This window comes from Nannobrachium achirus, assembly GCF_963921795.1.
Source record: "Nannobrachium achirus genome assembly, chromosome: 11".
Lineage (NCBI taxonomy): Eukaryota > Metazoa > Chordata > Actinopteri > Myctophiformes > Myctophidae > Nannobrachium > Nannobrachium achirus.
In genome coordinates, this window is record NC_137820.1 from 9,184,786 (window position 1) to 9,208,602 (window position 23,817).

The 23,817-nt window shown below is 39.8% G+C and overlaps 1 protein-coding gene across 1 annotated transcript in view; it reads right to left on the reverse strand.

Moving 5' to 3' along the window:
• The window catches only part of lrrk2 (leucine-rich repeat kinase 2), a gene marked incomplete at its 5' end in the record, with an annotated part of 113,487 nt that extends 90,039 nt beyond the window's left edge, over window positions 1-23,448 (reverse strand). Inside the window, 8 exons of the mRNA XM_080736640.1 lie at window positions 2,259-2,378; window positions 4,126-4,257; window positions 6,989-7,123; window positions 8,857-8,994; window positions 14,888-14,976; window positions 17,353-17,462; window positions 21,242-21,327; window positions 23,313-23,448. Coding sequence (XP_080592766.1) covers window positions 2,259-2,378; window positions 4,126-4,257; window positions 6,989-7,123; window positions 8,857-8,994; window positions 14,888-14,976; window positions 17,353-17,462; window positions 21,242-21,327; window positions 23,313-23,448 — 946 coding nt within the window. The remainder of the gene's footprint in view (window positions 1-2,258; window positions 2,379-4,125; window positions 4,258-6,988; window positions 7,124-8,856; window positions 8,995-14,887; window positions 14,977-17,352; window positions 17,463-21,241; window positions 21,328-23,312) is intronic.
• Between the last annotated feature and the right edge of the window lie 369 nt (window positions 23,449-23,817).

Consider the following 23,817-nt stretch of genomic DNA (forward strand, 5'->3'; position numbering starts at 1 on the left):
AGAGTGCCCCCTCCCGGCCCCATTAACGGCCATTGTCTTATTTTGAAGGCCAGAAGTCTAGACCGGAAGTACTTCCGGTCTGACGTCATCGGATCCTGTGACGGAACTGATCATTGTTTACGTGGTGCCATGCTGGATTGCATAGGAGCGTTTATACATGTGTTTTATAAGCGAGCATCTGCCTCCATCTTCGCTTCTAAAGTGTTGTTTTGAGATAATGGACATTAAAGATGAGATCGGCCGTCCACCTCAATGTTATGGGATGACTATTGTGTGCTCGTGGAGCCGTGATGATGACAAATCAGCGCGGATTTCGTCTCCGGAGCGTCGGCCATTGTACTAGGTATTTTTACTCGCCGTTACAGTAATGTATTACTTTTCGCGCGACATCACGCATTCGGCACTATACGTACTCTAGTACTTATCGCGTGACATCACGCGAAAGGCACTAGATGAGTTAACAATAATGCATTGCATCTGTGCAGCTGACCTGCGGAACCTGGGAATATACCATCCTGTCAAGCTAGGAAGAATAGCCTACAAGTCTGGAGAATATAATCATAATACCTTGTTAAAGTGACCATTTTGTTAAATTTTGCATTTGTAGTTATTTTACTGTAATTTAACAACATAATAACCAGCGCAGATAGACAAAGAGACATTCATGGATTTATATTTAAAAGTAACTTTTATTTTCCCCCCTGGACCCAGGGTATGGCAGCTGCATACCCCTGCCATACCCGATTGACGCCCCTGCTGTAGAGCGCCACCCTTAGCAGGGCTAAAAGGTCAGTCTCTCTGTAGCCTGCCAGACTGTAAATGAGTAGCCACTGCCAATGGTTCTGTTGTAACTACCGACTGTGATAGCTCTGCGAAATGTAGAGTAGTTTGTGTTACAGCAGTGGTCCTCAACCTTTTGTGTGTTACATGTTGTACGTTGTGAATTTCCCCTTCTGTGTGAAAGTGAAAGCACAGTTTAATACACTAGCCCTTACCCGTTCAAAGATATGAGCTCCGAAATTATGTGCAGTGTGTGGGTTATGGGATGTGCACTGTGCACACAGTATATGAGGGATGGAAAGTAACTTTAACTGGTGCTTGCATGATAATATGTAGGAGCATCAATGTAAGAAATACCCGTTTCGTTTAATGGCTACCCCCCCCCCCCCCCCAGCCCGCCCGCCCGCCCGCCCACCCGCCTGCGCACACACCCGCCTGCCTGCACACACACACACACACACACACACACACACACACACACACACACACACACACACACACACACACACACACACACACACACACACACACACAGAGAGAGCTGGTTAAACATGTTGCCTCATGCTAGATGCAGAATAGATGTGCCTCATGCTAGATGCAGAATAGATAGTAGATACACCATAAAAATGCTAATATACAGTATATGATTTGTGAAAGTGACAAACGGGCTTCACAGTTATGTTAGGTGTGTTCATATGCTAATGGTGATGCGATTTCAGATCAATTGCTCCAGCCACTGAGGAGAAACGCTGTTTCAGACAGACAGACAGACACTCACTCAGACATTCGCAAAATTATAGTATAGATGTGTAACTAGGTAGGGGTGTTTTAATTTTGTGTTAGAATGAACAGCTTGAGTGGACACGTTCCTACCTCAAAGGAAGTGAAACAGTAATGGAAATTGAAAGGAAACTGAAAATGAGGTTCATTTCTTGTTTTATTGTCCATTATATGATGAATTAAGACATAGATTATTTGGTAAAATGTCATCTATTTGTGTTAACTTTGTTTGGTTGGACGATTATGAAGGACTTGAATTTTATGAAGGACTTGAATTATGTTTTAGTAAAGGTATTTTCTTTTTGGCAGATTATGTGTGTAAGGCTTGGGAAAAAAGACAAAGTGTTTTGTATGTTTGAAGCAAAGTCTTTTTGTCTGTTTATTTTTGAATGTATACCTGTATAGTGTATGGTACCTTTGAAATTATTTATGATGATGTGTCCTGTAAGTCCATGTGGGCTGGGCACCTTTTTGGTGCACGACACGAAAATAAATAAATCTATCTATCTATCTATCTATCTATCTGTACTGTATATGCATGCGTGTGTTTCAGATAGAGAAAATGATAGTATGGTGCACTAGGTGTGTGTGTGTGTGTGTGTGTGTGTGTGTGTGTGTGTGTGTGTGTGTGTGTGTGTGTGTGTGTGTGTGTGTGTGTGTGTGTGTGTGTGTGTGTGTGTGTGTGTGCGTGCGCTCACTCAGCAGAGCCAGACAGGACAGTGCAGCAGCTTGCAGCATGGTGTTGTCAGGGAAGGTCTGACAGGCTCTTACTGCCACCCTCTGGACTCCATTCAGCACCAGTATGTCGTAGTAACTCTCTGTGAAAAGACCAAACAAACACAACCTGGATCAACATCCACAACTACAGTCTCAGGAAGATAAACAAGCGGAGCAAGGCGACTCAGTGTTAATACCTCAATGTGATCAGTGTTCAAATCTAAAACGACATAAATAAAATGCATCAATATAAAAATCTAGAACTACATGAAAGTAGCATAACAGGATCAGTCAGCATCTAGCAGGCATACATATAGCTTCAAGTGCAGAACAGCACAGTCAGTCATAGTCTGTCATAGGTAGGGATGGGTATCGTCTGCGATACTTTTAATGGTATCGATTGCATGACGTCAATACTATCGAGTATCGGTTCACGTAAAAACGAACGATACCTCGTTTCGATACTCTTGAACGCACCCCTGGCCGGTCGCATCTGTAACAGTTGGGCTACTAAGATAAGGTAATAATAATAATAATAATAATAATAAAACTTCAACAATATCAATAGCCTATCTGTAAAAAGGATGTGTAGCCTATATTCTATTGTAGACAAACAATAGAATTAATTATACAATAGCAGCCATAACAGTAATAGTAGTCACATCAACTACTCTACTACTAGGCCTACTTGACATGAAAATGGCTGAATAACTAGCTTAATAACCTATTTTGGTGTGTAAAATAGCCCATAGAAAAAGGCAAATAATAATTATAATAATAATAAATAAAAAGTATCGAAAATGGTATCGAAAAGGGTATTGTATCGATTCCCAGGTATCGAAAAAGGTATCGTATCGATTCAAAGGTGAACGATACCCATCCCTAGTCATAGGTTTGTTTACAGTAGCCACAGGTAAGTCGCCACGTTGTCCGGGAAGTATAAGCCTGATGAATGCTTGAAAAGTACTCCACTGGCCTCCTGAAGTCCACAATCAGCTCCTAACTATACAAGTATACCATCACATTGGCTCATTTGGAAACATTTATAGTATGTCGCTGTCACACCATTACCCGTTTAACCACCAAGCAGATCATATCAAGCAAGATTGGGGGAAGTGGCATGCCACTAGCACAAGGGAACTTACAACTAACGTCACTAAATAATATGATTAAGCACGACTTCCGTAACAAGCACAAAATGACATTCCACACCCCACTGCTGCATGAAAATCACAGAACAGAACATGATCCACTTTGAGGGATTTCAAAGAAGACACATGAAGTAAATAAATAATAATTATAATAATAATAATAATATTTTTTCGCAGTGTTCGTCTTTTTAGTTAGTTATTAACTTTTTTTTTTACAACAGGGATGAGGATTCAAATTCCCTTTTCTTAATTTTTTATAATTTTTATCCCACGATTTTTTACCCATTTTTCACCCAGTGCCAATTGCCTACAGTATGTAATCCTGGGCTCTGCTCTCCCTCTGCCGCGCCTGGGGAGACAACGGACTGACCTCATGCTTCCTTCTATGCATGAGGAGCCCAAGTTGCTTCTTTTCACCTGACAGTGGAGATTTCCCTGGTTTGGACGTAGCGCGTGGAAGGAACACGTTATTCCAACCAGTTCCTTTCCCTTCCATCAGGCGCCCCGGCTGGCCAGGGGGAGGCATTATTGAGACCAGGATTACTGCATGTTTTTGTGAGGGTATCAACCCTAGGAGACACGAAGAGAACATGCAAACTCCACACAGAAAGGCCGTATCGCCAAATTCCCTTTTCTAACTATACTAAGACATATGTCCCTGGCATGACCATTGTGCCCCACTAAGGTAGGTACTAACCTGACATGAACTTGCGGAACAGACAGCAGGCGGTCTCCTGCAGATTCTCCACTTCAGGGAAAGAGTCCATGGCAGTGATGAGCATGCTGTAACACCTGGCTCCCCCTGACATCAGGACCTCAACGTTACTGCCTGGGAGAGGAACACAAGGGAGTTCATATCCACCGCGTTCCTTGCTTTGCATTTGCACTTTTTATTGCCGATTTATTTACTGTGCCTTTCTACTTTTGGACCAAATTTTAAATGTTTTAAAATGAGTAGACTTTTGGCCCAAGATTTTACATGTGGTGATAGTGCTCAGCAACTAGCCTATGTCACTTAAAGGACAACTTTAGTTTTTTACAACAAGGGTTCATATTTTAGATTGTAATTAAAGAATATAAAAGATGAGTGTTAAAATGATTTCATTTACTTCTTTCTATTGTTTTAGAGATTCTTATTTCAGTGGTTGGGGGCATGCGTACAAGTGGCTAAATATGTAATTTTACACAGAATAAGCTCATTTCCAAGATACAATGCAACCTTGGATGTGACTTATGGGGGCTAGAAGTGTTACTGTAAATAGCAATAAAGAAACTGCTGGCTTATTGTGTCTAAAAAGACATATTTAGCCACTTGTACGCCCCCTTGTGTACGCATGCCCCACATTTTAGCACGGTAAACGCAATAAAACAATAGAATGAAGCAAATGAAAACATTTTAACACTCACTTTACAATTACAATCTAAAATACGAACCCTTGTTGTAAAAAAACAAAGTTGTCCTTTAACACATACCCGGCCCTTTAAAAATGGCTGCTAAAGTGCCAGGATGCCAAATTTACCCATAATAACAATACTAATAATATTGCAAGCCCATGCACAGATCATGCAGACAATGAGTTAATAGTTTGGGATTATTCTATTCCACAGTAAATGTTCAGTGTGTGACATAAAGAAATGTTTTTTTCCCACACACTTGTAGTCCCCACAGAAATTCCTGCAACCAATGAATGTAATTTCCCAGCTGTTTCAGAAACGGTGTTCGCTGCAAAACAAAGTTCTTAGCTACAATAAATCAAATCAAAGCAATACGCCTTCCAATTACAGCCAGTCAGTGTTGCCTTTTCCAAAAAACAAAAAAAATATGTTTTGGAGGAAAAATGGTGAAAGCACCTTCAATGAGATTATGCTTTGTTCAATACAAAACATAAGCCCCCCCACCCCCACCCCCCCTTTCAGCATAATCAGATTTGTGCAGAGATGGTATCATAGTGTCCTTAGAAGTTAGAGCAGGCAATGAAATTAATGTGGATCAAAGAGGGAGTTAAGTCAGTGAGCTTTGTGTTCGCCTCTGTGATGAATGCCTGTTTTTCTTGGTAGCGTGATGACGTGAATGGTGTAATGACATGTGTCCTATCGCTGCCGTTTGAGGTGAAGTTTAGGCATTCTTCTGCCACTGCGCATAAACAGAATCTGCGGGCATAAACTTAAGCATAAACATAAACAAGACACGCAAATCAGCTCCGTCCCCACTTAACACTGGCCAGACATGGCCTTAAACAATTTTTAATAGCATAGTTTTAATGTTTATTTATCCGCATAAGGTTTTTGTTGAGCACGCACTTCCAGCAACATTTCGATGCACAATCATAAATGCAAACGTTTTACATCTGCAAAGTGCCAGGTGCAATTACGATCTTCTATTGTCGCCAAGGGTTGAATGCTTTCCTCAGTCACATTTTTCTAGCCCTTTGCCTCCAAGACATATTACTGTATGCCCAAGTGACTTCCAGCAAGTGCAAGCACAGAATGAGCTTCAACTCGTAGATCCATTGCATTAGGAACCACTATTATGAAATGCAGATCACCCTTTCCCACTCTCCCTTTCTCTTCATTTCCTTTACAACAAGGGTATTCAACAGGAGGTCCGGGACCCCCTAGAGTTACTATAGGGGGTCCTCTAAATCTTTGTGTGATAGAAACTTTTTTTCTTCTTTTTTTATATTAGCCACTTGAATCCTAGTGTCCTTATTCTGTGAACTTTAGCCAAAAATAGACGATCTACAAGCTCACAGCGCCTCGCTGTGAGGTGTTGTGAGCTTGTAGATCGGCTATTTTTGGCAAAGAGCTTTGGTGTAGAGGGGAAAAAGAGCAGACAAATTATAGAGTGAAAGGTCAAATCTATTAAGCATTGACGGTTCAAGTGGTTAAATATCTGAAAACACACATTGACATGAATCGAAAATACACTGATGATTGTGCTATCAAACAATGAAACAAAAAATATGGAATCTATGAAAAGGTTGTGGGGGTCCCTGCTTCATCCCTCTCAACTAAGGGGTCCTTGGCCTGAAAACGCTGAAGACCCCTACTTTAACAAGCATTATTGAGCCTTTTGTTATTGGCTCAGGGTTCAAGGCATGGCCTTACCAGTGTTGCTTTTGACAGCAAATTTTGATTTAGTTTTAGTCATAGTCTTTTGAATAAAATGTATTTTGGTTTTAGTCATAATTTAGTCACCTGAAAAGTTTTAGTTTTAGTCTAGTTTTAGTTGACTAAATATTATAAGATTTTAGTCGACTAAATATACAGTTGATTTAGTCAACTTAAAAGTATTTTGGCAGGCCTTGATGGCATCGTAATGACAGATTTTACCAAAGCAACCAAACATAAAATCTTCTCCACTAGTCCCTCCCTAACGTTTTAGTCTAGTTTTATTTTTTTTTACGAAATTGTCAATATATATTTAGTCTTAGTTTTAGTCATCACAGCTTAGTTTTTATTTCGTTTTTATTTCGTTTTCGTCAGTGAAAAAAAACACAGTCGACAAACATTTTTCGTCATAGTTTTAGTCGACGAAATCAACACTGGGCCTGCCTTACCAGGGCTGGCCAGGGGGAGCAGCACCTTCATGCCCTGTAGGAGCAGGTCAGGACTGTCCTGAAACCTCTGCAGGGCTGCCAGCACCACAGCATGATCCTGGTTCTCCACAAACTCCACCAGGTGCTCATCACTCACTGGAGACAGACAGACCGACAGATAGACAGACAGACAGACAGACAGATAGAGGGAGGGTCAGTTCCTTATAGCAGTGGTTCTCAACCTTTTCAGGCTGTGACCCCCAAAATAACCACATTTTAACTGGGGACCCCCCACTCTGACGAGCACTTTGTATGACACGGTTATATTGTGAAAATAGCAGATCTACATGCTCACAACGCAGAGGCGTTTTCAGCTATTTTCACAATGTCTGCCTCTAATATTTGACAATTTGGCCAATGTTTAATTTGTCATTTTAGAGGTATTAAAAAGTCCTTAAATAGTCACTTTAGAAAATAACTTGGGGACCCCCCTGGGGGTCCCGACCCGCAGGTTGAGAACCACTGCCTTTTAGAGGTGTGCATTCCATTGCATTGAAGACACTTCACAGAAAGAGTGCAAGGTTTTGGGATATGAAATAATAAGGCTTAAAAGGGTACAGTAGATAATTTTATAAATGTGAGATTGCCAGTATGTAAATGCCAGAAGATGCACTACAATATGCACCATTCACCTCCATGAGAAATAAACAGGTAAAGTAAGAATGTTTCATATGTGTGTACATTTATAGTTATTTTCAGCAGCCTACTCAGGGACAACACGAGTCGGGAACGATGCAAGTTGGAAATGCTGGATATGCATTACCAAGAGAGGGAGGTTGGTAGGATGTTTTGGTCTGGCTTGGACCAGAGCATATGAGCGGTGCGGAGCGGGCCGTTTTTGACGTGAGCGTGAGCGAGCGACTTTTCAAATGGGTCTGAGCGGCTTTGGAGCGAGGATTTTCCTCCGCTCCTTGGAGTTGGAGCGCCGACCTCCTCCACTCCTATCTCCTAACCATAATCAACTGGATTTAATATTGCCCTTCTTATTAAAAAATACAATGCCTTAGATGGCGTCTTTTGTAACATTGAAGGCAGCTCTCCATCAAAGGCTCACGTTACAGCAGGCATTTGTGTTGGGAACACTTGATTCGGACATCAAAATACTTTTTTTATTTTGGCTGCTGACTCTGATTGACAACCCTGAGCGGAGCGTGGAGCGAGCGCGGAGTGACAAATACGCACATCAAGGTGAGCGGCGGAGCGGCGTGGAGCGCCGGTGGCCGACCAGAGTGACGAGCGAGCGGGACAAGAAGCCCTCTGGAGCGTGGAGCGGCTTTCGTTCCCGCTACGCTCCGCTCACATGCTCTGGCTTGGACTCAATATGGGCGGACATAAAAGGGACTCCGACAGACAGATACAGTAACCTCCATATATGGGCACAAAAGAGACACACAGACAGACAGACAGACAGACAGGCAATTCCAACTTACTTCGTTCCCAAGTAGGCCGGTGCCGGTCTAGTCAACTTAAGAATATGTCATTTCTGTTACCAAGCTCACAATGTGCCACATCGCAATACCCATTCAGAACGGGTACACATTATTGTGTATCATTTTATGCTTTAACTATTGGAGAAATAGCAGATCTACAAGCTCACGCGAGCTTGTAGATGCATTTTGCATCATCACTGATGCGTTTTGCATCATCGCATCACTAGTACATGCAGAAATACTAAAATATCTTAAAAAAAACAGACTGAACACAAAAGATAACTCAGGATTGTGTTGATCGTATCTCAAACAACAATAAAATAAGATAGGGTTGTCCCAGAGGTGAAGAGGCCCTTTAAGTAGATCTAAATGAAGTATTTAGTGTGACTTTGTGGTAACCTCTCTCCAGGAGCAGCTGCAGGGCGCAGCAGCCTTGGAGCTGCACCTCCTCACTGCTGGGGAAGGTCTTCATCCCCACCAGCACCAGCCCAAACACATCCTCCTCCTCCTCGTCCAGGAGACACCGCAGCAGCTTGTCTGCAAAGCACACATGCGCACGCACACCAGTGTTGATTTCGTCGACTAAAACTATGACGAAATATGTTTGTCGACTGCATTCTTTTCACTGACGAAAACTAAATAAAAACTAAATAAAAAGTCATCTGTGATGACTAAAACTAAGCTAAATATATTGACAATTTCGTCAACAAAATAAAAACTAGACTAAAACGTTAGGGAGGGACTAGTGGAGAAGAGAGTCATTTTATATTTGGTAGCTCTCAGGTTTTGCGTGCTGAAAATAGCAGATCTACAAGCTCACAACGCTGCGACGCGTTGTGAGCTTGTAGATCGGCTATTTTCAGCACGCAACCAAGTGTAAAATCAGTCATTACGATGCCATCAAGGCCTGTCAAAATGTATTTCAGTTGACTAAATCAACTGTAGATTTAGTCAACTAAAATCGTATATTTAGTCGACTAAAATTAGACTAAAACTAATACTTTTCAGGTGACTAAATTATGACTAAAACTAAAAGACATTTTATTCAAAAGACTATGACTAAACTAAATCAAAATTTGCTGTCAAAAACACTGACGCGCGCGCGCGCGCGCACACACACACATACACACACACACACACACACACACACACACACACACACACACGCACACACACACAAGTGTGCGTGCGTTTACAGCATTATTTACTACGCTTAAAGGAGCTATAGTCAACTTTTTCTTGAAAAACGGATGCTAAAATAAAAATAATGTTTCGAAAATATTTTATAAAAAAAATAAGCTTCATATATGTGTTTCAATTAAAAAATGACCACAAAAAGCGAAAAAATAATGATAAAATAATCATTTTGGCCCTTTGTTTACATTTACGGGCCCTGTAAATGTAAACAAAGGACCAAAATGATTATTTTATCATTTTTTTTCCGCTTTTTGCGGTCATTTTTTAATTGAAACACATATATGAAGCTTATTTTTTTATAAAATATTTTCGAAACATTATTTTTATTTTAGCATCCGTTTTTCAAGAAAAAGTTGACTATAGCTCCTTTAAAGGTAGGGTAATTGATTTCACTTCCTCCAATCATGATAAGGTGGGGGCGGGCCTTGGTTCGCATAAGGCCCCCACTCGACCATGATTGGAGGAAGGCCCCACTCTATCCTAATTGGAGCAAAACCTGTCACCAAACAGTTTTGGTGGAGCAACTGAAACTGCTTTTTTTCTCCTCAGAGGGGATAAGGCTAAAGTCCAAATATGGACCAAACACTCTATAGTCTATAGTAACTAGTACTATCAGAACATAGACCCATTTTGTTATTATTTGAATTAAATTAAATCACTTACCCTTCCTTTAATAACGTTTGATTAATTGATGCACAGATAAGTACAGGTATGTGAACATGAAAATGTATCAAACTATGTTTCTTGTTGAAATATATATATCGCTTCCAAACTATTGTGCCGTCTTCATGTAATTTATTCCATGTTGTTAGCATATCATATCTTTCATTTCAATTGATGGCCTGATGACTATCATTTCAAATCTAAAACACATTTAAAGTTCAGAAGAGAGTGAAAGAAAGAAGAAAACATGTGAACTGTCTTCTATGGAACCATAAAACTCCAGGACTATGTAATTGGACCATGACCTTTCAGTCAGAACAGGTAAGCTCTTTATCCTAAACTCGTAAACATTTGAAACAAAAGGCTCCTCATGGTCATGGCTGGGAAGTCGCTGCCTTGCAGATTTTCTCTTCGTACTGTTTGGCTGATACTGTACTTCCATTGACTGATAACGGCGGGAAGGACACCATGTGACCAGTGGTCTTAATTGAATCTCCTGCATTCTCAGCCACTCCACATCAAACTTGCTTATGATGTGGTATATGGGCCCTTATATACTGTATGCCAGTGGGTCTCAACCTGTGGGGGGGTCCCCGAATTATTTTGGGGGGTCCCCAGATGATTAGCCTCGGAAACCCAGACTTTTATTTTGGCGACCAGATGATTAACTTAATGTGCAACATTGTTTTCTCACTCAACAGTAAATAAACTAGCATAAAGTGTATAGGGTATCTGCACGTTTCAAAAGTCACAAAAGTGTCAAATTGTCAATATTAGAGGCGGAAATTGTGAGCATGTAGATCTGCTATTTTCACAATAGAACCGTGTTATACAAAATGTAATGCCTCAACTCTTAGTGCTCGTCAGGGTGGGGGGTCCCCAGTTAAAATATGATTATTTGGGGGGTCACAGCCTGAAAAGGTTGAGAAACACTGCTGTATGCTATAGTAAAAACCTAAAAAAAGAATTGTCATCTCATGAGCGCAGAGATGGAAAATATAAACAAAAAAATATATATTATCCAATGGTACAATGTAGCTATTGTTTACACACTAAAGATATTGAATAACATCTACAATATAGGTTTATAGCCAGATATGCATTGTAACATATTTGTCTTTGCCTGCATGATTAATGTATTATTTTGTCAATATAATTGTGGGCTCGCCTGGAAGGCGAGCACACGTATGTTATCTTCATTATTTATAGTCAGTATCTCCTCAAAACTTTGGCGCGATTCATCTCCTAAACGCTTACACCTTTAAACACCATTCAAATTTTTATGTGTTCAGCTTACTGAGGACACGTGTGCTTGTACTTTTGGTTTTGAAATGTTTTGTAGTTTAATTATAAAAAAATAAAAATGTTTAACTTTAAGCATCCAATGCATTTCCAATGGGTTTACTGAGTGGGGAGAGAGTGAGACAGGGGAAAGGGACCCATGTTTATATTAAGTCGCTGTGGCTGCAATATTCACACTTCAGATATGCTATTTATATCAATGTGTTCACACAGGTCTGCTTTCTGATTTGATCCAAATGTCTAAGCTGTGTGATGTATAAAACTATAGTTATAGTTAAAACTATAAATAAATGTCCCTCTCCACTCTACTGATTGACACAGCTGTGATTAAAGGCTTGGCTGTCATTGGCTGTTCTGTGGTGATGTAGCCTTACATAAGTCGGCCCTGCAGTGACAATGCGAAAGTCTCGGCAGAGACGTCTTAATGTAAGGCTAGTGGTGCTGCAAAGTAACCAAGTACATTTACTCAAGTATATACAAACAAGTACTTGTACCTACAGTACAATTTTTAGGTACTTTTACTCTAATTTCCATTTTTGTTACTTATACTCTACTATAAATACAGCATTTGACAGCTTCAGTTACTTTTTATTTTGCAGATTTTATTATTAATAATAATAATAATTATTAACACGCACGCACACACGCACACACACACGCATACACACACACTGACACACAAACAACTGTTACTGTGTTACTGTGGAGACGTTTGCTTGTATTTGTCTTTGACACATGTTTTGTAGTGTTTTAGAAATTTAACTTAAAAAGAATAAGGTTCCCGGGCGATGGGATTTACAGTATATATCCTAGAACCCGCAGGGACACTCTGTGTGGTTGTCAGGGAGATATCACAACCAATGCGTTTCCAAATCAGACGATCAACCGAAGTGGACCCACCTGGCAAAACCACACCCCAAACACTTTAAAAGCCATGAATTTCAGCCTGTCTGCATTTGAATCCTAGTATATCCCATATGCATTTGGATCAGCATGTCCCGTACTGTATACCAACTTTTACTTTACACTTTTGTTACTTATACTCCACTGCAATTGCATTTGGCAGCTTTAGTTACTTGTTACTTTGCAGATTTTATTATTAACACAAAACATACGGTAGATGAATCACTTAATACTTTGTCTAATTGTAAGAAGCTGATCTACAATGTGACATTGCGACATGTTGTGATCTTGTAGATCTGCTGTTTTTAAAAAGCTTGTCAATATTAGGACCATCTGCGTACTATTACTTTGATGTGGTTTGCTGGTTTGCAAAGTGTAGTTCAGGGACCCCTAGGACACACACGCACACACACACACACACACACACACACACACACACACACACACACACACACACACACACACACACACACACACACACACACACACACACACACACACACACACACACACACACACACACACACACACACACACACACACACTACTGGTCTCGAACTTTTGTTGTTGGTTACCCGTCCACATTATATTTTAATTTTATTTTGATTTAATTGTCCATACCGTTAAAGGACCAGGTCACCTCTGGGACAACCAGATCTTATTTTATTGTTGTGTGGGACACGATCAACACAATCCTGTAATTTCTTGTGTTCAATCTGTGTTTTTAGATATTTTAGTATTTCAGCATGCTACAACTGGTCATATGATGCTTTGTAGCATGATATTGCATCATCTCATGCATCATATGATGCAAAATGCATCATATGACCAGTTGTAGCATACTGAAATACTAAAATATCTAAAAACACAGATTGAACACAAAGAATAACTCAACATTGTGTTGATCGTGTCCCCACACAACAATAAAATAAGATCTGGTTGTCCCAAAGGTGACCTGGTCCTTTAAGTTCATGTAATAACACTGCTTGTCTACATTGTATTTGCATTACCATTTTACGTCAGTAAAATTAAAGAGAGCATTGCCTGGGAACTTGACACTTTTACTATTATTGTTTTGGGTTGGAAGCGAGCCCACACTGTTTCGAAGGAACAGTTTTTCTAGTTGATGATTGTCTTTACAAAATAAATTGCATATCTTACGCATGCCATTTGCCCACGTGAAGGCATAACCATCCCTGACAAACATTTTCATGTCAAAGACCCCCAAATGTATTTATTTGGCTGCGACCCCCATCTGAGCAGTGAGCTTGTAGATCGGGCTAGTTTTGAATAGCCAAAGTATAACATAGGGTTAAAGTGGTTAAACAGATTCTGATGCTGTATTAACACAATTAGTGCCTCTTAATCTGAAGGTTGCTTGGTGCCTCGGTGCCACGCGGTTTCCTCCATAGGCCGCCGCTATTATTTTGAAGGGCTGGAAGGGGGTTGTTTTTGTTTTTTTGGATTATCACTTGACGGCAACGATTACGTCATCTAGTCACATGACAGTGTGGGACAAGAAGATGAAGATGGCTGCGCCCTGCCTTGTGCCTTGTTTACATTTAGATCTGCTGCAAAATGTCTCAAAATGGCTATTTTGTTTAAATGAAGTTTCTTTATGGGCCTCTCCATTGACTTAACATTGAGGAGCTTCACTTCGCGTGCACGCCCAACGTGCGTTGTAAACAAATCGCCGACATTACCGATGCGAGCGGGACCGGAGCGACATTAAGTAAGTAATAATATCTTTACTGTATATACAGTAAGATTCACAGTCCTCACCGTCAACGGCGCCATGGTATTAACCCTTTCAATGACGGTGAGGACTGTCAACGGCGGCAGAACAGTTAACTAATATTTCTGGACTCCCCTGTGGAACTAGCCTCGTAAACCGCCTCCTCGGAGAGACTGGTTTACGAGGCTACCGTGGATAAGGGTTGGGACGATAAGCGATATTATCGTATATCGTGATAAAAAACACTCACGATAATCGTATCGTGGAGATTTAATTTATCGTGATATCGTCCTCAGTCATGCACTGGGTTCAATTCACCTTTTATTTGCTGAGCTGCATATCTGGTACCACTTAAACCCTCTAGAATTGGTCTTTTTTTTCACTCTCTCAAATGTCTTTGCCAAAAAATTGCCGATCTACAAGCTTGTAGATCTGCTATTTTTTGGCAAATGTTTCCGACCAAGGATAATGGATTTTGATTATCGCGATAATATCGTAAACCGCGATTTCTTTTGTCACAATAATCGTGATGTGAAATTTTCATATTGTCCCATCCCTACCGTGGAACCCCTTCAAGGACCCCTGGGGGTCCCGAACGCCATTTTGAGAGCCATTATACAGTAACAGTACCTGATGTAAGCAGCAGAGCCAAGGCCCTGAGTCCAACCATGGTCACCTTGCAGTCTGCACTGTACTGGGCCAACACCTTCAGGATCTGTCTGCAGACACAACACATACAGAGATTAATAATAATAATAATACATTTTATTTGTAACGCACTTTACATTTGAAGCAAATCTCAAAGTGCTACATTAAAATCGAAAAACGTTAAGAAAACAACTAAGAATTAAAACGAGAAACAAAGTGAATAAAATCAGAACATTGATCACCTATACACAGCTAAGAAAAGGTTTAACACATAAAACATCCAAAAGACTGTCTAGGCAAACACCTTGTTAAAAAGAAAAGTCTTTAGTCCCCCTTTAAAAGTGTCAATGGACTGTGGTGCTCTCAGGTGGTCGGGGAGGTCATTCCACAGTCGAGGAGCAGCTGAGCTGAAAGCCCGATCCCCCATAGTGCGTAGCTTAGTGTTTTTGCCCTTTAGTGAGTTGGAATTTGCAGAGCGGAGGGAGCGGGTGGAGCGGGTGGAGCGGGTGGAATCCGGGGGTTCAATGAGATCCTTTAAATTAAAAAAAACCCATCTATGTCTAAAACCGTCACCAATGCAGTTATTACTTCGTCACAAGCTCTTTTTTTTTTAAATACTTTTCATTGGTTAAATATTTATAAAACCCACAGAAGGACTTAACCACTTTCACTTTCAGCAAATTACATTTAATGTTGTGTCTTATCTTTATTGCCTGTGCTTTCTCTTTTCTTTTTAAGCATAGCCAGTGCAGTACAGTCAAGGTCTCAACATATCTCCATAGAGATTTTACTACGCTATGTTGATATGCTAAGTATGGGGAGAATGTCACAATGATGAGAATTATCTTCAGACTTTAGACTTTATTGTCCCACAATACAAGGGGAAATTCCTTTTAGAGGTACAGAAAGTTCTGTGAGGTTAGGTTAGTAGTAGTCGGGGGATATCTTCAGAAATAGTGTCATATCCTGGAATAAATTCCTTACCAAAAGAATCCTTCACCAATGTGTTTGTAAAGGTGTCTAGTAACACATCTCACAAAGACTGAAATTCAGTTTCCCTAGGAGAATCCGTGACAGCTGCTGAAAGTTGGGGTCCCATTATATTAACTAGTATACAGGATAAAACACACCAAAATAAATATGCTTTAAGTAGCATGGGAGGGGTCAAACTAGGGGTTTTTCATGATTCTGAATCCATTGCAACCATTTGTTTTGCACAAAAACATTCCTTGGGGTAAAGGCGGCTCCCCCAAAACTTTGAAAAGTGATGACTCATCACTAAACCATATTTTTGTGGGGGCGTTTTTAGCCCAAGGAATGTTTTTCGTGCAAAACTAATGCTTGCAATGGATTCAGAATCATGAAAAAACCCTAGTTTGACCCCTCACATGCTACTTAAAGCATACTTATTTTGGTGTGTTTATCCTGTATAGTTAATTTAATGGGACACCAACTTTAATGAGCTGTAACGGATTCTCCTAGGGAAACTGAATTTCAGTCTTTGTGAGATGTGTTACTAGACACCTTTACAAACACATTGGTGAAGAAATGTTTTGGTAAGGAATTTATTCCAGGACTTTTTAAGATATCCCCCGACTATAGGTGCGGGGAGACCAATTATCCTGGCTGCAGTGTTGGCTATGCATGTCAGTTTTGCCTGGGTAAGACCGGATAACATGTTAAACAAGAAATACAGCTTCATCATGGTTATACTGTATGCCTCTGCACATCAGTCACGGACTTACGGTTACAGTTTATCGCATTTCTCAGAGGTGTCCTTTAAAAACACAGCCTGTTGTTTTTTGGGGAAAATGTAGTCAACATCAGTGTTGATTTCGTCTACTAAAACTATGACGAAAAATGTTTTTCACTGACGAAAACTAAATAAAAACTAAATAAAAAGTAATCTGTGATGACTAAAACTAAGACTAAATATATTGACAATTTCGTCAACAAAATAAAAACTAGACTAAAACGTTGGGGAGGGACTAGTGGAGAAGAGTCATTTTATATTTGGTTCCTCTCAGGTTTTGCGAGCTGAAAATAGCAGATCTACAAGCTCACAACGCGTCGCAGATATTGGTTGCTCTCAGGTTTTGTGTGCTGAAAATAGCCGATCTACAAGCTCACAACGTGCGACGCGTTGTGAGCTTGTAGATCGGCTATTTTCAGCACGCAACCAAGTGTAAAATCAGTCATTACGATGCCATCAAGGCCTGTCAAAATGTATTTCAGTTGACTAAATCAACTGTAGATTTAGTCAACTAAAATCGTATGATATTTAGTCGACTAAAATTAGACTAAATCTAATACTTTTCAGGTGACTAAATTATGACTAAAACTAAAAGACATTTTATTCAAAAGACTATGACTAAAACTAAATCAAAATTTGCTGTCAAAAACAACACTGGTCAACAATGCAGTCCCAGTTCATTGTCTGTACTTACTGGTGAACTCCCAGTACCTCCCAGTCCTTGGCAGCTCCCAGTGGTCTGGTCAACTCCTCCAGAGTGGCAGGACATATCTCAATCAGCCGACACAGCAGGGACCACCCCACCTGTAGCAAGGAACACACACGCACACACACACACACACACACACACACACACACGCACGCACGCACGCACGCACGCACGCACGCACGCACGCACGCACGCACGCACGCACGCACACACACACACACACACACAGTAAACTATATATGCCATATAGCACAGCCCACAGGTCAGGGTTGTCAATATTGGACTGTCAGAATCCAGGAGATTTATTTTTTGGGGGGTGCGCGGAACTCCCCAACCAGGGTCTGGGGGGTGCTTTCCCCAAAACGTATTAATAGATATATTCTCCTGTGTTCTGTTGAATTTTGTGCATGTTTGATACATTTATCAGGATTACTTTACTAGCATGTGTACAATTTCAGCCTAAAATGCCAAATGTAGGTGTACAGATTTGATGACTGCAGCAAAGTAAGACATCTTTAATAATGATGTCTCATCTATAAGTCATTACTTAAGTGAATATCTGTATGATCTTGCATACATTGCCCCCACCCCTAAAGTGGGGGGTCTGGGGGTCCTCCCCCAGAAAAAAATTAACATAGTAGATGTAATTTACTGTGTTCTGGTGAATTTTGGGAGTTTGATACAAAATCCAGGAGAAATCCAGGAGATTTGCCAATCCAGGAGCATGCCAGGAGATGGGGTCAAAATCCAGGAGACTCCTGGGAAATCCAGGAGAGTTGACAAGCCTGCCACAGGTACAATCACACCACTGCGTAAAGCACCTAATTAATTAGGCCCTCCTTTCAATCCAGTCTAAATGAACATTTTTTTTTTTAATTCAATACGATGCTCTTTAGTCAAAGTCAAGCCTTTTATCTAAGGGGTCTAGTCTACTTCCAGTACCATGAGCACATACATTTAGCATACAGGCCAAACCCAAACACTGGCTGTGTGCCAATGTGTTTAGGCTCTGTATAGACAAGTAGCCCAAATCCAGCCTAATCAGATGCGTGGCCTATCCAGATTGGAGTTTTGAATGATGCAGTCTGAACAGCATAAAATCCCATGGAAACTGATTTTTTAAATTACATTCCTTATGCCTCATTCACATACAGAAAAGCCAAGCTAATGGTTTGCTTGGTAATTCAATGTATTCTCTATGCAAGCCAGCTTATAAAATTTCCAAGCTGGAAAAAAAGCTTGGAATTTTTTAAAGCTGGTTTGCATAGAGAATACATTGAATTACCAAGCAAACCAAAATTAGCTTGGCTTCTCTCAGTGTGAATGCAGCGTTAGCCTTGTTCAGACTGCATAAAAACAATCCGACTCCAATCTGGAAAGGAAATCAGATTTGGGCTGCCAGTGAACAGAGCCTTTGAGTTGTTCAGATGGAAAACACCACAAGTATTTATGGACAGTGTAAAGCATTGAGTGCTACAATCTATGTCCATTGCTTTTGGTTGTTGCTTGTAAAAAAGAATAAAGATGGTTAATTGTGATTTAACAGAGAATGCAATGCAACTCCTGCCCCTAACAGTGTTGCTTAGTGCTATTATGTACCAGTTGAAGTACAAAACCCAGGGATTTCCAATGAGCCAGTGAGGAAATAATGGTAGCAGGAAACCAGGAATATCCGCTAGACAATAGACATGACCGAACGGAAGCCCACAAAATACTTGAAAAAGATCTCAAACAGAAAACAAAATCCCTGACACATGCTGGAGGGTGTTGCCCGATGTTAACGACATTTGTTTTCTTGGATTTTACTTGGAACTTCCTGGCATGGGGTGATGCCTTTGAGAACGTTTTTTGTATGTTCTGGTACACTGACAACAACTGACTCCTCTCTGGTCTATGTGGATTATGTCATTTGTTTATCTATCAGGTTTTTACCTACTGTAATTACCTTGGGTGCAAACCAAATGTTCCTAATAAACAATAAATGCTTAAATGGAAAAAGCATTGTACTCCTTAGGGACTAACAGCAAGTGCTCAAAGGAACTGAACAGATTGAGGTTTACAATGAATCCATGGCAGTTTAGCTCAGATTTCATTTCCCTTTCAGTCCAGCTCTTATCTCACTCACCACACATACTGTAAGATGCTATATTGAGCAGTCACGGGACTACACACCAGATAAAGCACAGGTGTTTCACAATCATAGCAGTATGACTACATAGATGAAATATTTCCAATGCATGTACTACTGTATTAAATACAGGATGCTCTTAGAAAATATTATGGTAAGATAAAACAATGGCAATAATAAGAACAACAATAAATAGAAAAGAAGCACAATACACAAAAAAAGATCAGTATCTCTAATTTGGGACAGCCCACGATTTATGTAACTTAAAAGTAGAAATCTTATCTATCTATAAAAGTAAGGAATCTCTGTGTGCGTGTGCGTGTCTGTCCGTCCATGTTTCTCCCACATATTTCAATAACCGCCCGACCAAACTCAGATTGCAGAGAACCAGAGAGAATGACTGGCAATGGGGAAGTCAGTCAAAATGTATTGATAGATCCGTAAAATCCCCATACACGGAGTACCCTGATGTCATAAATATGAGATTGTTGTTAGGGCTGTCACGATTACGGCATTTTACATGGCGATTAATTGTCACTCAAATAATTGCGATTAACGATTTAATTGTGTATTTGTCGTTGACAATTACGTTTCTGTTTGGCTTTTGGGCTTTGAAGTTGCACATGGCAATCATAACACATAACTTAAATATACAAAGAAATTACTGACATATTTGACGATTTTATACTTAAAAAAATAACATTGATAGTGGAAATAGCCGATCTACAAGCTCACAACGCGTCGCATCGCGACGCATTGTGAGCTTGTAGATCTGCTATTTCCAATGCTTTTTGAAAGTGTTTATGATTATGACGCTTATGCAAAATTATTGCAATTACCTCAAATAATTGCGATTAGACGATTATGTAATAATTGTGACAGCCCTTATTGTAGTAGCCTACTGACATTATAGACTGGCCTGGACTCCTTATGGGGTTATGGCTGGCACAGAACTTCATATATGGGACACAGACAGACAGTCAGACAGACATAAAGAAGCGAAAGCTCTCCTTACAGTATATACCCATATCCGTCCATCCTGACTCAACAGCATCACTCCCGAGAGGGCTAGTGCCCATCTAGTGTAAACAACACTTTTCAGTAGTACTGTTATTGACACTTGCCGCATAGATACGATACAAAAGCGGATTTAGCTTGAAAATAGAAGTCATGGTAAGACTATTAAGGTTGGTTCTGTAATGCATTATAACCACATGTATAATACATTTTAATGCACTTGACCCTAACCCTTGTTAGTTGTTATACATGTTCATATTATTATTCATAATAACTTATACCAAGATTTATGAAGTGTTAACTAAGTTTAGGTATTTGCTGTTCCACTGAGCTTATCATGCATTATGACCAATAGGCCTATTTATAATACATTATAAACGTTGTTATTAGTGTTATAATGCTTTATAAGCGCATTATAATGCACAAACCCGACCTTTAACCCATTTAGGCCTAGAATTAGAAGGATTCAAAAGACACTTATAGAATCGGGTCAAAATTCTAATTTTCACGATTTTTCAAAAATAGCAGATCTACAAGCTCGCAGAGCGGCACTCGGTGCCGCGCTGTGAGCTTGTATATCTGCTATTTTTCAATAGTTAAAGCATAAAATAATGAAACACAAAATGTGTACCCGTTCTAAATGGGTTAAGTAAAGTGTTACCGTACACATTAAGTATTTAGCAAACAGTAGTTATAATGGGACAATTGGAATCCTTACACAAAGCTTACCTGCTGTACGCCTCTACTGCCCATGTAGGACGACAGTACCAACATGAGAGGAGCCTGCACATCTTTAGCTTCAAACAGCTCTGCTGCTGCACAAACAACACAAAGGGCCACAGTTAACGATGACAGCATGGCTCCATTACATTTTAGTACTGTGGGTCGGGACCCCCAGGGAGTCTCCGAATAATTTTGGGGGGTCCCCACGACTCCCCAGATGATTAACTTAAAGGAGCTATAGTAAACTTTTTCTTGAAAAACGGATGCTAAAATAAAAATAATGTTTCGAAAATATTTTATTAAAAAAGAAGCTTCATTTATATGTGTTTCTATTCAAAAATTACCACAAAAAGTGTAAAATAATGATAAAATAATCATTTTGGCCATTGTCAGACACTTTGTTTACGTTAGTCTATAGACTAGGATGTAAACAAAGTGTCGGCCCTACAATGAAAAAGTTGACTATAGCTCCTTTAATGTGCAACATTGTTTTCTCACTCAACAGTAAACAAACCAACTCAAGGTTTAGGTGTATAGCACATTTCTAAAGTGACAATTTAATGACTTTTTAATACCTCTAAAATGACAAATTAAACATTGGCCAAATTGTCAAATATTAGAGGTAGAAATTGTGAAAATAGCCGATCTATGTTGTGAGGCGTTGTGAGCATGTAGATCTGCAATTTTCACAATAGAACTGTGTTGTACAAAATATAATTACTCAACTCTTAGTGCTTGTCAGGGTCGGGGGTCCCCAGTCAAAATATGATTATTTTGGGGGTCGCTGCCTTAAAAGGTTGAGAACCACTGTCCTAGGCCAGTGTTTCCCAACTTTAAAATGTCTTTCAAGGTCTCCCCTTAACTTAGTTAGGGTTCATTTGGTTCCATTTGCTGTCAGAGTTGTATGGGTCAGTTTAGACCCCCCCTGCAATCCACTTTGAGAACCACTGTCCTGTAGGCTACAGTACTTTGTCAACGATCAGATACCATGGTATACATTTCTCAGTGGAAGAGTAGTGAGACCACCTCCAAGGCAAGCTCCAACCACTGCAAATGTGCTTGTTATAGCCTATAGTACATACTGTACCATACAGGTTCAAATAACGTTAGATTATGATAACATTGTTCTTTTTTTATTTTATTTTATAACAATAAAAAAAGGCTTAGTGAATCACCCTGGAGATACAGTAGTATAATAATATTAATAAATTACTGTATAATAATAATAATAATAATGAATAATAATGAAACATGTGAAACATTAAATGTCAAATGATTCAGAACAGTACACAATAAAACAAGAGCAGGCAACAATATTATGAAAAGTGTGTATAAATGTGTAAGCTATTTAGGAGATGACAAGTAACTAAAAAGTTACAATATAATCATCATGCATTGATTGTTTAGACTTCCTCCTCATGTGTTCATTTATCCAATTGATTTGCTACTCTGAGAGTGTACAATAAATGTCCATTTTGGTTTACATGTGTAAACTCAACTGTCATAGTTACTTGGGACTTGGGTCTACATTAACAATACATTTACCCTGTGCACAAAAAGTCAAAGTTGATGCACATGATGATGATGATGATGATGATGATGACAGGGTTCCCACACATTTTTACCAATTAATTTCCAAAGCTTTTCCAAAACTTTTCCAGAATATTTAATCCAATTTCCAGGACTATATACAATAATTCAGCTCAATAACAAGTCGCTTACTCCTATTCGCAGTGCCCAAAGACAGGTAGTGTATGCCAGTGGTTCTCAACCCTGACGAGCACTAAGAGTTAAGGAATTTTGTATAACACGTTTCTATTGTGAAAATAGCAGATCTACATGTAGATCGGCTATTTTCACAATTTCTGCCTCTAATATTTGACAATTTGGCCAATGTTTAATTTGTAATTTCAGAGGTATTAATAAAATCAATAACCAAAAACAATGCATAGCTATTTTTTCTATATAGCTATATTTTTCTAATTTCAAAATATTTCCAGGAATTTCATGACCGTGGGAACCCTGTGATGATGAATGAGTGCAGTTTCCTACCCAATAGAGGTAATAAAGCTCCTACCACAGTCAGTGTGCGCCAGAAAGAGCAGATCCTGGATGATCTGAATCAGGGTGCTCAACTGTCTGTCCTCCTGCAAGTTATTAAGCCTCACCAACAGCTTCTTCAGCCTCTCTCCCAGTTCCTCTTTGTTTACCATGATGATCTTTGAAATAGTTGTCCTCCAAAATCAGCTCACACTCATTCAATTACTCCTCGACTTGTGTGTCTTGTGGCAACTTGTTTGCAGACTTCCATGAGAATAACACAAACAAGCAGCTAGGATAGCAGCAGCCACTCGAATCTGACATGGTTGGTTTACAAAGTCTGGATGGCTGCAGCTGTCAAAAAAAAGTCGATATAAAAAACCCTCCTGTGGTTAAATGTGCTGCTCCGACCGGGGTCCATTGTTCCTGTTTTTTCTGGTCTTCCCCCAACTGAGATTTGCAAGTCGTTTCGGGTCTGAGAGGAGCGTTGTCCCTTCCTTCTCTCAGCAACAGGCGTGTTCTGGGTCGTTCCTATGGTTATA